Raw genomic sequence first — 15239 nt, 5'->3', positions numbered from 1 at the left:
TAAATTAAAGTATAAGAATATACATTATAAGGTTTCAACATTAAAAGTGCAAAAAATACTGATGACCGAATTATTAGAGCCAGGAATTGCTGGCGTGGACCTGTTGGACGAAAGGGCCTAATTCCATGTTGTTTAACTCCAATTGTTGCAGTACAGTTTTGCATTGCTAGTCAGTAACTTAAAATGGAGATTATTGTTCAAGCACCGACTGGATATTATAGTTAAGGTACTACTTTTAAAAATCCTTAAGGGACTGATACTGTAAATAACTGACACTTCCCTTAAATGGTAAACTTCCAGAAAAAAACAACAATCTGGTCGGACTGCAAATTTAGCTTCTGAGTTTTTCAAATTTATTGGATCAGAGAATCAAAGTAGTTGCTATATCTGGCCTCAGCAGCTCTGGACAACAGAAATGGGGGTAGGGTGGTCAATAGGAATCATGCAATTTACCTCAGTGTTTAAATGCTACTCACTTATCAATTTATAAACTGCTTTTTAAAACATCACTGGAAATGATCTATCCTTCAATGTGACTTAAGTATCCAGATTTGCAGCAACATGCTGCATATCAACCAAAGCACAGTAACTTAAAACCAACTGGAAAAGATCAAGTCGCAACAATGGAGGAAATGTGACACAATTCCCTCTTTGCCCTGCAAGACCATCAGAACTGTAAGCCAGAATTGGCAGATATTAAAACAAGATGAACAAAAATAACCAACGCAACAGAAGACCATGTTGCATTGTTGTAAATTAAACAATTACTACAGAATGTCATTTGGAAATATTCCTTTTTCAAGGGCTGATCTCTGGACGGTAATGGAACTCTTCATTGAGGAACAATAATTGGGCTGTACTTTTGGATTCCCTTGCAGAATGAAAATGAAACTGTGGCAAGCTATCAAATGGAAGTCAGGTGTTCCTACAGGGAAGTTGCAAAAATAAAACAGCCAATTACTTGGCAGTTAACCCCATGTTATTACAATGCCTCAACTCGACCTTGACTTGCTGCACAGGGCACAATTTCCAAATGTCAACAGTGTGGGTAACTTCATTGACTATAATTCTGAACTGATTCTATGAACTACAGACTCACTTACAGGACTCTTACAATTTATTTGCTCAGTATTTCTTTTTTATATGCACAGTCTGTCTTCTTTTGCACATTGGTTGTTTGTCAGTCTTGTGTATATATGAATGTTTGGCGAATCTATTGTATTTCTTTTTTCTGGTAAATGGCTGCAAGAAAATCAATCAAGGTAGTATATGGTAACATATACATATTTTGATAATAATTTACTTTGAACTTTCAAACTTGGAGACCTCTTGAGCTACGAGGAGAATAATGGCAGATTTCAAGGTGATATCCAGACGAAATTTACGTTGAGTTAGGTGAAGTAAATCCTGATAGGAAGGCTGAAAATACACAAATAAATTTGAGGTCACAATTCAGAAAGGGAACAGACAAATTTGCCGATAGACATGTATTGTTTCATGACGAGAAGGATGAGGAAGTGTTAAAAAGCCAACAGAATTTTGAACTTTAAAACAAGCACAGAATACAAGAGCTACAAACGAGAATGAACTTTTATAACATCTAGGTTTAGATTTGGCCATACTTGGAGTATAGTGCCCCATTTGAGTTGTCGAAGTTTTAGAAAGAAGCAGAAAAGATTTACTAATATGATTCCAGGGAAGATGAAAGCTGGGGTTGTTCTCTTTCAATCATAAATAGCTGCAACGGAATCTATTAGCAGTATTTCAAATCATGAAGGATATTAGAGAGAAAATGAGAGCTTGTTTCAGTGGAGATATTGATAATTTCAAACATGGAATGAAGATGATTGACTCAAGAATCAAAACTAATGTGAAGGTTGTTCTTTTTATAGAATGAGTAATCAAAGCATTGCTTGGGATAGTAGCAATAGAGGATTAACCTAGAAGTATTCAAAAGGAAAGATGCTTCAATGTTTGATTGGACAGAATATGCATGACTTTGGGGGACAGAGAGGAACTGGACAAGATGAATTTAATAGGGTGAATGACCTACATTCTGTTATAATTTTGTCAGTTGTAGAAAAAAAAAGTCTTGAAACATCTGTTTTCTTTTGTGAGAGAAAGAAGAAATAGTAAACAATGCAAAATGTTGATTAGGTTAGACAGTCCATCAAAAGTGATCATAGGGAATGAAGAAAGACAGCAGAAGAGGAGATGGTTAAAGCTGACACAATAACATGTTTAAAAGATATTCCAGCAAGCACATGGACAGGAAAGGTTTAGAGCAGAGGTTACCAACCTTTTTTTATGCCATGGACCAATATCATTAAGCAAGGGGTCCGTGGACCCTAGGTTGGGAAACCCTGGTTCAGAGGGTTATGGGCCAAATACAGACAAATGGGACTAGCTTAGATGGGCTCCTTGGTTGGCATTGACAAGTTAGGCTGAAGGGCCTGTTTCTGTTCAGTATTCTTCAATGACTATGAAAGCAGAAAGGGGGCTAAATGATGAGTGCAGGACTAGACAATGAGTGGAAACAAAAGGAGAGAAACAGTTTTTGTCATGGTCCTGCTGCCATATTCTTAGCAACAATGGTTTTATCTGCACACTGTAGAAATGCAAGAAAATTTTCTTACCCGTTCCATTTCCTTGAAGTCTTCATCAAGTTTAGTTCCTTCAGCACCACCCACTTTTTCACTGACAAGCTAGGAAGAAAAAAAATTGCAAAATGTATTAGCAACATCAGCACTTACCAGATCTCACAACATGCATCACCACTCTTCCATTCCACTGGAAGCTTTATAGCAATTATACATCATTTTCAAATCAAGCAAAAGATGCCACACCTAGCAAATGTTAATTTACGGATCAAGAATGTGTACAATATATTCATTTCCTTCACCTTGTTCATCAGTTTTGAGTTTTTTTGATATGGCAGAATCACCGACAAGATCAGCTTTTAGAATCTACCTGCCTGTCAATGACTGCAGACATCTTGGTACTTAAAATGCTATGTAGTATGAAGTTCTAGAACTTAGGGTCAGAAATACATTTTCAAGTCAGATATTGTGTATTTGGTAAGCAACCTTCCAGTTTAAGGTGGCGCTACCAAACACATGCGACAGCTCTCTGGTAGTTCAAATGACAAAAATAATGCAACTAAAAACATAACTAATAACACCTTTCCTGATGTAATTTGTAGCAAATTACTACCACAAACAATAAAGAGGAGAGTGAAGACAAAGCAAATCCAAGGACTGAACCGTGCAGAATCAACGCAGGTGGAGGACGCCTTTTGGAGAGAAGGCATCGAGGTAGAGGAGCTCCAATGCCCATACAACTGGCCCAAGTGTGGTGCTGGACTGCTCTGGGCACCAAGCCAATTTCGAGAAATTGAGAGCAGCTACCGGCTGGGTAGAGAAATCTGGGCCAAGAGAATCACCGAGCGACATATTCCAGGCTCAAAGTCTTTTGCTGCAGTGGTGCCCAGGTCCTAGTGCCAGAAACGATGTGCTGTTTGGACAATTGTATCGATACACTGGAGAGACAAGGCATTGGGATCGGAGGTACAATTGCTCGCTTCTATTGCTTGCATGATTTGTGTATTTTTTGTCCCCCTTCTCAGTGCATAGGGTGCTGATCTTTACTTTTTTTTTAATTGGATTCTTTTGGGTTTATTGCTTTGTGGCTGCCTGTTAGCAAACAAACCTCGAGGTTGTATTATTTATATATTCTTTGATAATAAATATACTTGAAATCAGCTGAGGAGTTCCAAAATTTTCTTACTATTTTATTTTATATTTAGTATATATAGTACATTGTACATTATATTGGCAATGTACATTGAAAATAAGATTAATAAATTTGCTAAAAAATTATTATTTTATACTCTGGAAGTCAGAGGTCCCTGCAGGCAGGAGGCACGAGGACCAGTAACACCCAGGCTGGGAAGTCCCAGGGTCAAAACCTAAGAACACAAAAACATAAGAAATCGGAGCAAGAGTAGGCCATTCAATATCAGGGCTGATCTGGCCATTGACTTGTCTCCACCTTCCTTCTTTTTCCTCATAAACCTTAATTCCCCTACTATGGAAAAATCTATCCAACCGTGTCTTAAATATATTTAGAGGCAGCCTCACTGCTTCATTGGGCAGAGAATTCTACAGAGGATCTGTGCAATTTCAGAGGTCAAGGCCCATAGGTTAGAGACCCTTCATCTGCAAATCCAGGAGTTGATACCTAGAGTTCAGCAAAGTCTGGAGGTCAAAGCTGGAGTTTGAATCCATGGATTGGCATGTCAGAAGGTTGATGTACAAAGATTGAAGCCCCTGGGTTGGAGTGTCCAGAGGTCAGAGATTTGAACCTTGAGTTCAGGCCAGGAACTGAAGGTTGGAAGCCTAATGTCTGTGATTGTGAGGGTTCAGTACATTCTTAGGTTGTGTTGGTTGTTTATGTAAACAACACATTTTACTGCATGTTTCAGTATACATGTGATAAATAAATGAGTCTGAAATTTGGCACTTTGGAAGACTTTTTTTGGAAAAGGTTCATCCCCTTTGCTGATCTTTAGAATTCCAACAAAAATGTTTGTCCCTCATTCAGACCCCTCTGGATTGGCTGTAGGCGATTGCATTTGGACATCAATATACAGGTATTCAAGAGCACTGGCCTAACTGTTATTGATCTGTCTATTGTAAATTGCCCAGATGTTACGTTTTGGATGGAAATATGACTATATTGTTTAAGTTGCAGACATATGAAACATCACTGTCTTGTTCTATGCCAGATTGATGTTGCTAATCAACAAAAGGATGGAAGCAACACTCAAATACTATTTACATTTATTCTGTGAAAGTTGTTACAACTCAATATAAAAATAACCCTTTCCTCTTTATCTTGCATTGCCCTGCCAAATGGCAATTAAGAGAGCAGAAACAACTATTTCCAACTTTGTCAGTACACTACAACCAAAACAAACAATGAGATTGAGCAGAATACTGATCAATCAAAATATAAAAATACAGACTAAACGCAGAATTAAATTGTGACCACCATTTATTTTGACATTGAACAGCATGGTGGATCGACAAGTTCTCATCTATGTTGGCCCACTGAGTAGTCTCCATTATGGTTGAAAGAATGGAAAGGTGCAAAGTTCAAGCCAGGTTGAAAGGAGGGGAAAGAGAAAAAGTGTTCCTATCATTTGCAGTCTATGTATCAAAGGATCATTGCATAAACTTTGTAATTACAGATTGAAAATACTGAAATTGTTATTAAAAACTTGAGTGGGGTGCTAAAATGAAGAATGGAAGAGGGATAAAGCAATGTGGACAATAATATTTAATTAGGCAATGAGGCCATTTAAATTCTAGGGTCCACGTTGAGTTAAGAAACAAGCAAGACAGTGGTCGCTTTGAGTGACAACACACTAGAAACAGTATATAGAATGTACAGCAAGGATATAGATTCCTCTCTCTATATTGTCAAACGTCAAACCAAAATGCACCATGTCTTTCACCTGAATAACAGTCACTTTGGATTTTTAAAGTTTTCTAAACTGGTACACCAAATCATCCTATGCAACTTAATTATATTTGCTTATGATTTGAGTCATACATATCAAGTTGTTCACATAAATATTCCATATTTCTTCACGTAAATCTTTGCAAAATATTCTAGCCATGGCAGAAGTGCCACAAACGCTCACAAGACTGATTTCTTAGACGGCAGGAATGTTGTACGACAGGAAATTAATTTGACTAGATGGTATTCACTAGAGTTTAGAAGAATGAGAGGGTAAACTCACTGAAACATACAAACTTCTGACCATGCTGTTTAGTACTCTTCAGATGACTGGATGTATTCAGGATGCTACCCTGGTTAAGAGATCAGGATCAGAGGAGGATTAGTCTCAGTATAAGAGTTAGATTTGAGACTGAGATGGAGAGACATTTCTTCACTCAGAGGTAACAAACCTGGAGAATCCTCTATCAAAGGCAAGAAACCACTAATATAGTTAAGTTAGTTAGATTTTTAAACAGAGAAGGCATCAGGGATAAAAGGAAAGAGCTGAAATATACTGAGCCAAAGGATTCTCTATGATAGTACTGAATAGCAGAACAGGCTTTAAGGATGAAACACCAATGCCCAGGAATGGAAATGTTTACAGAAAGTGCATCAGTGCATCACAGGCAAAACCCTTTCTTCACTGAACATAATTACAAGGAACACTGTCACCATAATCCAAGGCCATGCACTATTATCACAACTACCATCGGACAAGAGGTCAGGAGCCTTAGGTCCCACATCACCAGGTTCAAAGTTATTACCCTAAAACCATCAGACTACTGAACCAGTGCAGATCACTTCACTCACCCCAATGCTCCACAACCTATCAACTCACTTTCAAGGACTCGACAATTCATGTTCTCAATATTATTTATTTACATTTTTAAAAATTATTTTCATGATTTGTCTTCTTTTACACATTGGTTGTTTGTCAGTGTATGTTATTTATAGTTTTTTCCATAAATTCTCTTCTTTATTTTCCTGTAAATGCCTGCAAGAGATAATAAATTTGCTTTATATTTTGTATTTGGACAGAATTTATGGAATTATATACAAACCAAACAATATCTTACACAGATGAGCATCTGTGGGAGGAGCTAAAGATGGTGCTGTCATTCATTCTTTGGGTTTTTTTCTGTTTTGTGGATGTCTGCAAGGAGTAAAACTTTCAGGTTGTATATTGTATACACTCTGATATTAATTTGAACCATTCAATATGGCTAGAGCAGTCAATTTATTTAGTACTCAATAGATAGGATATCTCACTGCAACAATTATCAGCTGAACATAGAACAGTACTGTATGGTACCCTTCAATGCACAATATTGAGCTGATCTTTTAACTAATTTGAAGCTCAATCCAATATGTCCCTCCCACATTTCCCTCTATTTTTCTTTCATCCATATGCCTATCTGAGAGTTCCTTAAACGTCCCTTATGTATCCTCCTCTACAACCACCCCTGGCAGCATGTTCCACACACTTACCATTCACTGTGTAAAAAAAAACCTACCTCTGACTTCCAATTGTACTTTTCTCCAATCACCTTAAAATTATGCCCTCTCATATATATTTTCCTGTACCCCAGGAATAAAGGCACTGGCTGTCCACTCAACCTTCACCTCTTATTTTGTATAGCTATATCAAGTCACAAAGAGAAAGTCTCTGCTTGCTCAACCTCTCCTCACAAGGCATGCTCTCTAATGCAGATAGCCTGCCTGTAAATCTCCTCTGCACCTCTTCTAAAGGTTCCACATCCTTCCTATATGGAGGAGACCAGAAATGAACACAATACTCCAAATGTGGTACTAGAGCTTCCCTTGACCTTAACCACCTGGCTAACGAAGACCAATACTTCATACCCCTTCTTAAACATCAACTTGCATGGCATCTTTGAAGGATCTATGGACTTGAATACCATGATTCCACTGTTCATCCACACTGCTAAGAATCAACCACATGCTCTGCCTTAAAGTTTGACCTTCCAAAGTGCATCACTTCACATTTTTCCTCAATTGAACTCCAACTGCCACTTCTCTGCCTAGCTCTGCATCCTGTCAAAAGTCCTGTTGTAACCTACTATAACTTTCGACACAATCAAGAAAAACATCAACCTTTGAGTCATCTGCAAACTTAGTACCAGCCCTTGTACTTCCTCATCTAATTCATTTTTAAAACTCAAGCAACAGACACCTCAGAACAAATCCTTGCAGAACACACTCCATCTACTACCATGCTCTGCCTTCTGTGGGCAAACCAATTCTGAATCCACTCAGCCAGGTTTTCCTAGATCCCATGCCTCCCAACTTCCTAGATGAGCTTACCTTGTCAAACACCTTACTAAAATCCACATACATCACATCCATCTTCATCAATCAGTTCTGTCAGGAGATTTGCTTTAAGCATCAGTGGAAAATGACAATTTGCACCTATCTCAATTCCAAGATAAAGTATTAATGCAATTGTAATTTTTTCCAAGTGAAGCAACTCACCTGCTCATCATTTCATTTCCTGCTCCTTACCAACAGTCTCATGAAATTGTGAACTCTGAAATCTACCTTAAAAATTTGTCTCATACAAGGTGCTATTATATTGTGCCTTAAGCATAATGTAAATAAGTGCACCAACCTACAACAATCAGAAATAGCATGCAAACGATGAGCACTTGAAGTAAAAAGTAAAATATTTCAGCATGTAGTTTCATATGGACAGTTATGATTAGGACCACTGGGATACTACTTCACAATATGTTATGACAATCCAGTGTTAAGCTTTACTAACGTGCAAAATTGTGCAGTGTGATTGTCTTTTTCATTCCTATCACAGAATCCAAATTATCCATTGCCACCAAGTTAAATAGACTTTTTTTTTTAAAAATCGGACACACTTTCATCCTATGTTCTTCCATGGCACACAGGTCTATTTCCGCTTACATTTCTAAATTCGATAAGAAAGATGACCCATTGTCATAAAATACATTCAAAAGTTTTAATAATGTCATCACAGGCAATGTGATGATCTGCCAAGCTACCTAGGGCTATAAAAGAGGTGTTAGAGAAACCTGGCAAGTAGTAACATTCACATCTTAAAATATTCTTCAGCTATCTACAATAAAGTGAGAAACATCATGCATCGCAGTTTACTTGTAAACATATATTCTTACTGGGTAGCAAGCCTACAGTTGCTTAGTTAATATCACTAAATAACTGAATACTTGGTTTGATTCCAACCTTGCTCACACTGAATTCAGCAGCTACATCAAACCACTATTAAAATTAATTCCTAGCAATCTCTAATAATTAGTAAATCCACAATTATCAAAATTTATACTGACTGTAAAGGACTATAAAGATGGTGGAAGGTGTGCAAGCTACCACAAAAATCAACCTGAATAGAGAAAGCAGAAATAAAGAGAGGTCAGGGTAGGCAGTTTTCCTGTACAAACAGCCATGATCCACCAAAATTCCTCAAGCTCAGCAAAACTACTAGCAAGGAAATGAAATACAAATGTAGATGAAAGGAAAAGACCAAGCCTCTTTAGCCAGACTTGCAAAGTGCACCAAAAAGCATGAAAATGACTGAATGCTATTTCCTTATTATAATTGAGTTTAAAGTGCTGAACAGATAAGACACTTCCCTTCTGCAACAATAATTAAAGACAATTTTGTCCCTTAATACTATTCTAAATCCATTTCAGTAGCTTTAATGGAGTTAAAACTTTTGCAATTTTTATTTTACAAATGAATCGGAGTACCCACGACAAAAATACACCCACAAAAAGAGATCCATTTCATTATCTCTCCATCTGCTACGCCTCACAACCACACACTCCAAACTAGAGAAAACAAAATATATTCTTCTTTACCATTGACTTCAGCACAAATATAAAGCAGATAACTGCAAGTAGATGCCAATGGGGCATAAATCACCAAGTATTGCATTCTATTCAGAAGAAAGGAATAGGCAGCCTCAAAATTAGTTAGCTGCAGTTGATTAGTATGCTAGAAATGAGAATTTCCTCTGTGAAAGCAAGTTGAATTTCCTCTCTTTTTAAAATTCAGAACAAAATAACCAGTTACAAAATCTTGGTCTGATTAAACTGTGAAGAACTAAGCAATTTCCATTCTTACATGTAGGTGATGAGGGAAGTTGTTTGGGTATAAAGTGGTCAGAAGAAATTGATCAAAAATTAATTCTAAAAACACTAACAATTTTTATTAAGCTCACAAACATGGAATGAAAGGTTTTTTATACAAAAACGTTGATGAGGGAAAATGAATCCTGAAACATCCTTTGAGCAAGTTATAGAATTAAGCACCAAGTACTTTGGTGAAAAATAATCCCCTAATCCTTGTTTAAAACTGCCCCTCAATGCAATTTAGTATTTCCATAGAGAACAACAGTGTAGGATACTTACTGATCTTCTGTTTATAATCAACAAAATTCAGATTGAGACAAAACTACAAGACTTTTCTTTATGAATAATTAAATTGATACTGGCTTTGTACAGGTTTTGAGAGACAAGGAGTTCATTCAGCTGCAATGGCAATGCAGATAAGAGGAAACAAATCACTTAGAAATTTTGCAATCCAATAGCAATTTTATGTGCACAAGTGCATGATGGAGAGGGGAGAACAGAAACAAAATCTAGCAAACAATTTCATCTTACTCAGTCAATTGTTCAATTACTCTCAGAGCATTTCCTAACATGAGAAGCAATAACACTACATACTTCTTGCTTCTCATAGGTATTCTATAGTACCACTTCATTAATTTTCACCCAATTACGTGATGAACCATGCAAAACAGTTGTAGTTAATATTGCTTTTATTGCAGCACCTCAAGGTCATATGTTCATGCTGGGTTAACAGGATTTTCCTACAAGGCTTGACAAAAGATAAATCATATTGTATGGTTAGTTATCAGATATAGCAGATACCCACTCCATGTCCTTCAGGATATCCTTGTCATTAGTGTTAATGGAGGTCACATGGAGGATATCTGGTCAGCAATAAAATGCTCAAAATCGTTTTTCATTGTTTTCAGCCTATAGCAGCATACTTTCAAAAACAATACTTCATTTGCAACCAACCACAATTTTTCTCAAGCTACAATACCAAATTGTGCTCATTTGTGCGTCCATTTCATGATGAAGTGCATGATGAGTTAGCCCACTAACAACCACCAGTGTGGAAAGAGTATCACGCGAGTCAAATTGAACAGTACCCCACAAAGAGGCAATACCTTCAAGGAAAATAATTCAAAATCTAAATTTACAAAATGAAATCACTAGTCCTGCAATGAAATAGTGCAACAAGGGGAGTTTTGGTCTGCCTTAGACTAAATGTGTTCCTCCTGATTGCCCTTATCACAGACTATTTCGATAGGATAAAGTTCACTGTGAAAATGTGAAGTAGAATGCCATATTTCAACATTCAAGTAGGAAGATAATTAAATAACAGCATATTTCTAAGATTTAGGAAAGAGTAGACATTTAATTCCTTTGAAATGCTTTCCATTTAGCCTTCCTTGGCAGAACCCAATATTCTTAGGATGAGAGGCTGCCAAATTCAAGATGCTTCCACTTTAAAAATACCTCCACAATAACCTAAGAATTCCAACACCAAGATGATTTCAGAAAATATCAATTTGCACACTTTTGTTAACAAATTGCTAGAGAGCAGTAACAGCTGCATTTTATGCAGCCATTTATCCCATGCAAACCTAACATTTAGTTGGGTCCCGACAGGTTCATTCCAGATAGTCAGGTGACACTGCAATGCATACAAAACTAGTCTGGACACAAAGGTGCCAGAAGGCTTTCTTGTACTGCTAAATTATTTGCTCATTGTGATTACAAATCGAATGAGGGCAAAAAGTGCAGAGCATATACACAGAATTTTCTTTCTCTTTCCCACTCCACATTTCATGATTTGAAAATTTGAAATGCATTTCAGCACAGGAGCTAGTTTACACAGTACAACATCCTTAATATAGTAATGAAACTATCAATCAATCCTTTAGTGGTACTGAATAAAAGATGAAGGTTACTCCTTCAAAGCAAGTACCCTGAAACCTTTCATTAAATAATGTCACGGGATCTTTAATTTTCCTCTCTGACCAATCACCCACCCCCCCCCACCCCCGATAAAAGATGAATGAGATAATGCTAAATATCTCATTTAAATACAGCAATTTCTCACTAGTACATCTGCCTAGACTATATTGTCTAATCCTACGCAGGGGTTCCCAACCTGCAGCCCACAGACCCTTTGCCTAATAGTATTGGTTCATGGCATAAAGCAAAAGGTTAAGAACCCCTGTCCTACAGTATGTTTAAAACCATAATCACCCAACTCAGAGCACCACTATTGAATCACATTGCTATCATAAACATTGCTACGTTGAAGTTTTCAGCAAAGAATCAAGATGAATTACAGAGAAAGAATATATCCAAATTGCTACAATGGCAGATAAATGCAGAGACAAATCATTAAGATGCATTTTAAGAAAAAAAGTGAAATGATAGATGGAAAGATACTCATTTGGAGCAAAGGCCCTGGAAGAAACTGTAGCACCTACTAGCCTTTTACTATGCAGTACAGCTTGAATGTACTTTTATGCATATCCTGGTGAAGACATCGATCAGCCTGACCCCTAAATCAGGTTGGAAGCACTGCTAGTAAAAGATCAATGACAAAGCTCTCATGAACACCACAAAGACAGCTCTTCACAGACATACTTTCAAAAGACAACGTGTGAAATCCTGGATAAAAGAGTATAGGAGCCACATTTTATGAATTTCAAAAATAAATATAAATGTAGCTAGAATCACTGGAGATCAAGGCTAAACCATCAATGCTATTAACTACTTCAGATTACTACACCATAGCTTCCCTTCTCCTGCACAAAATTATCAGCGATGACTTAAAATACATAAATTTTTATCTTTAAAAAGTTGAAAATTGTTCAGACTTCAACGATATATACAGCAGTTTTATTTCTATTATGTGCCCAAGAACAAAGTTTAACAGAAGCTTAGTTCCAGTTAGATGGCGGAGCGCTCAAACACAACAGCCTCTCGGGGCCAACCAGAACTAATTTTGTCTTTTTTAAATGTCTTTTTTTTTACAACCCCAAGGCAATGCTGGACTTTAAGAACTTCGGGTACTGTAGGTCTACCCCATTCCTCATTGGCAGAGGAGCTGAACTTGGTGCTTGCTACAGGGAGGCATGGGAGTTGGTGCACAAGGGCAGCGTGCAGTGTAACAGCAGGTGATTGACTTGGACGTTTCTCTTGTAATCACAAAACTCTGTGGGCATTGATAATATAAGATGCTGCAGGCCTGTTTCCCTTGTTTGTTGACACAATGGATGACATGAAGCTGCGTGGCACCTGCTGTAGAAGGACAAGGTTTCATGCAGCAGGATTGCCTGTTGCTACAATCCAGGAGCGGAGACACTGTAGGCGGTGTAGTACAGCATCCATGCTTGGTTGGGGGCTGGCCTTTCCTGTTAGTGCTGCCCTCCAGTGTTCGGTGGAATGACAAGCTGGATTGTGGGTATGCTTTGTCTCTGGATTGCTGGGAACTGGCATTTCCTTGCCAATTGCACACATATACCATCAATTTGCAGGACACGCCACTCTGGGACTTGGGCTGTATATAATTTTTTTTGCGTGACTGTATGGTTGAATAACTAAACTTAACTTTAATGTGCTTTAGACAAGTGTTGAAAATTGGGCAAATTGAGGCTTGGCTACTATGTTAAATTGCACATACTAAGATATTATTGTTAGAGAAATAGTTTTATTAATTTAACAAATTCAAAATTTCTAAGGTATAATTTGCACTATTTAAAATAATACTGATAACTGAGCTTTAAAATTACAACAGAATGAAGAGAGACACAAGGGAAATATAATTAACATCTATAGTAAAATCTCGAGAAAGGTTTTTTGTATTCATAAGCATTCTTGTTTCTTTCAACTTTCCAAAAAGTAGATAAAAATTCAGAAGGTTTTGATATAAAATGTGAAATCAGCATTGACTTTAATAAACTCATTTCCAAATGTTATTACAGTATTACTGGACCCTAACAAAATAACCTCTAAACATTTGGATTAGTATGGATTTTATGTTATGACCTGTACAGTGCCAAACCTACCAACTGGGTTCTTTTAATAAGAGGGTATGACATGACAACTCGCTCGATATTGGAACCTTATCTTCTTAAACCGTATTTATTAATAGTTTGGATGATGGGATAGGCAGCCATGTTAGGGACTTCTCTGAAGTTATGTGAATATAGTTCATAATAATTCAAAGGAGGACCAGTCTTCAGTTCTTATTATAAATGCAAATAAGCTCTATAAGCTTGCAATTAGCCTTCAGGTTTTTTTTGTAAATTGCCAGCAGTAAATTGAACTTAAAAGCACAGGCTGTTTGACAGACTGAGATCGCATTTACAAGAACCAAATGTTAAGACAATGGGTTTGTGTTAATTTGCTTGCATCAAATCAGGCAACAAGGCTAAGTTATTTGCACCATTGTGACTCGAGTGCAAACTGGCAGACCCAATGGATGCTGTCACTGAGCATATCAGATGTGGTCAGAAGTACAAACCCCATTTCCAGAAAAGTTGGGCTATTTTCCAAAATGCAATAAAAATTCACGTGAACCTTTATTTAACTGACAAAAGTACAAAGAAAAGATTTTCAATAGTTTTACTGACCAACTTAATTGTATTTTGTAAATATACACAAATTTAGAATTTGATGGCTGCAACACACTCAACAAAAGTTGGGACAGAGGCATGTTTACCATTGTGTTACATCACCTTTCCTTTTAATAACACTTTTTAATCATTTTGGAACTGAGGATACTAATTGTAGTAGATTTGCAATTGGAAATTTTGTCCATTCTTGCTTGATATAAGACTTCAGCTGCTCAACAGTCCATGGTCTCTGTTGTCTGATTCTCCTCTTCATGATGGAGACACTCTGTGTCTACAAAGTCACGATGTTGTAGCCTGTGCAGAATGTTGTCTGGCATTGTCCTGCTGAAATAAGCATGGACGTCCCGGGAAAAGACGTTGCCTTGATGGCAACGTATGTCTCTCTAAAATCCTAATATATGCCTCAAAGTCAATGGTACCTTCACATACATGCAACTCACCCATGCCGTGGGCACTGATGCACCCCCATACCATCACAGATGCTGGCTTTTGCACCTTTCGCTGATAACAATCAGGATGGTCGTTCTCATCTTTGGCACGGAGAACTCAACGCCCGTTTTTTCCGAAAATTAGCTAAAATGTGGACTCATCTGACCACAGCACACAGTTCCACAGTCTTTTGGACCATCTGAGATGAGCTCGGGCCCAGGGAATTCGCCGGCGTTTCTGCATAGAGTTGATGTATGGCTTCCTCCTTGCGTAATACAGTTTCAAGTTGCATTTTTGGATGCAGTGACGGACTGTGTTAAGTGACAATGGTTTTCCGAAGTACTCCCCAGCCCAGGTGGCTATAATTGTCACAGTAGCATGACGGTTTCTTAGGCAGTGCCGCCTGAGGGCTCGAAGATCATGCGCATTCAACAGTGGTTTCCGACCTTGCCCTTTACACACTGAGATGTCTCTGAATTCTCTGAATCTTTTCAAAATATTATGTACT

The 15239-nt window shown here is 37.6% G+C and overlaps 1 protein-coding gene across 2 annotated transcripts in view; it reads right to left on the bottom strand.

The window, feature by feature from the left end:
• The window catches only part of LOC140739988 (endophilin-A2-like), a 134505-nt gene that overhangs the window by 78276 nt on the left and 40990 nt on the right, over nt 1–15239 (bottom strand). For both annotated transcript variants that reach the window (XM_073068732.1, XM_073068733.1), the window contains exon 2: nt 2637–2705. In XM_073068732.1, the coding sequence (XP_072924833.1) occupies nt 2637–2705 (69 nt within the window). The remainder of the gene's footprint in view (nt 1–2636; nt 2706–15239) is intronic.

Source organism: Hemitrygon akajei, chromosome 16, assembly GCF_048418815.1.
Source record: "Hemitrygon akajei chromosome 16, sHemAka1.3, whole genome shotgun sequence".
Taxonomy (NCBI): Eukaryota; Metazoa; Chordata; class Chondrichthyes; order Myliobatiformes; family Dasyatidae; genus Hemitrygon; species Hemitrygon akajei.
The sequence above is the reverse complement of the archived record's forward strand: the minus strand, read 5'-3'. Positions and strand labels throughout refer to the sequence as shown.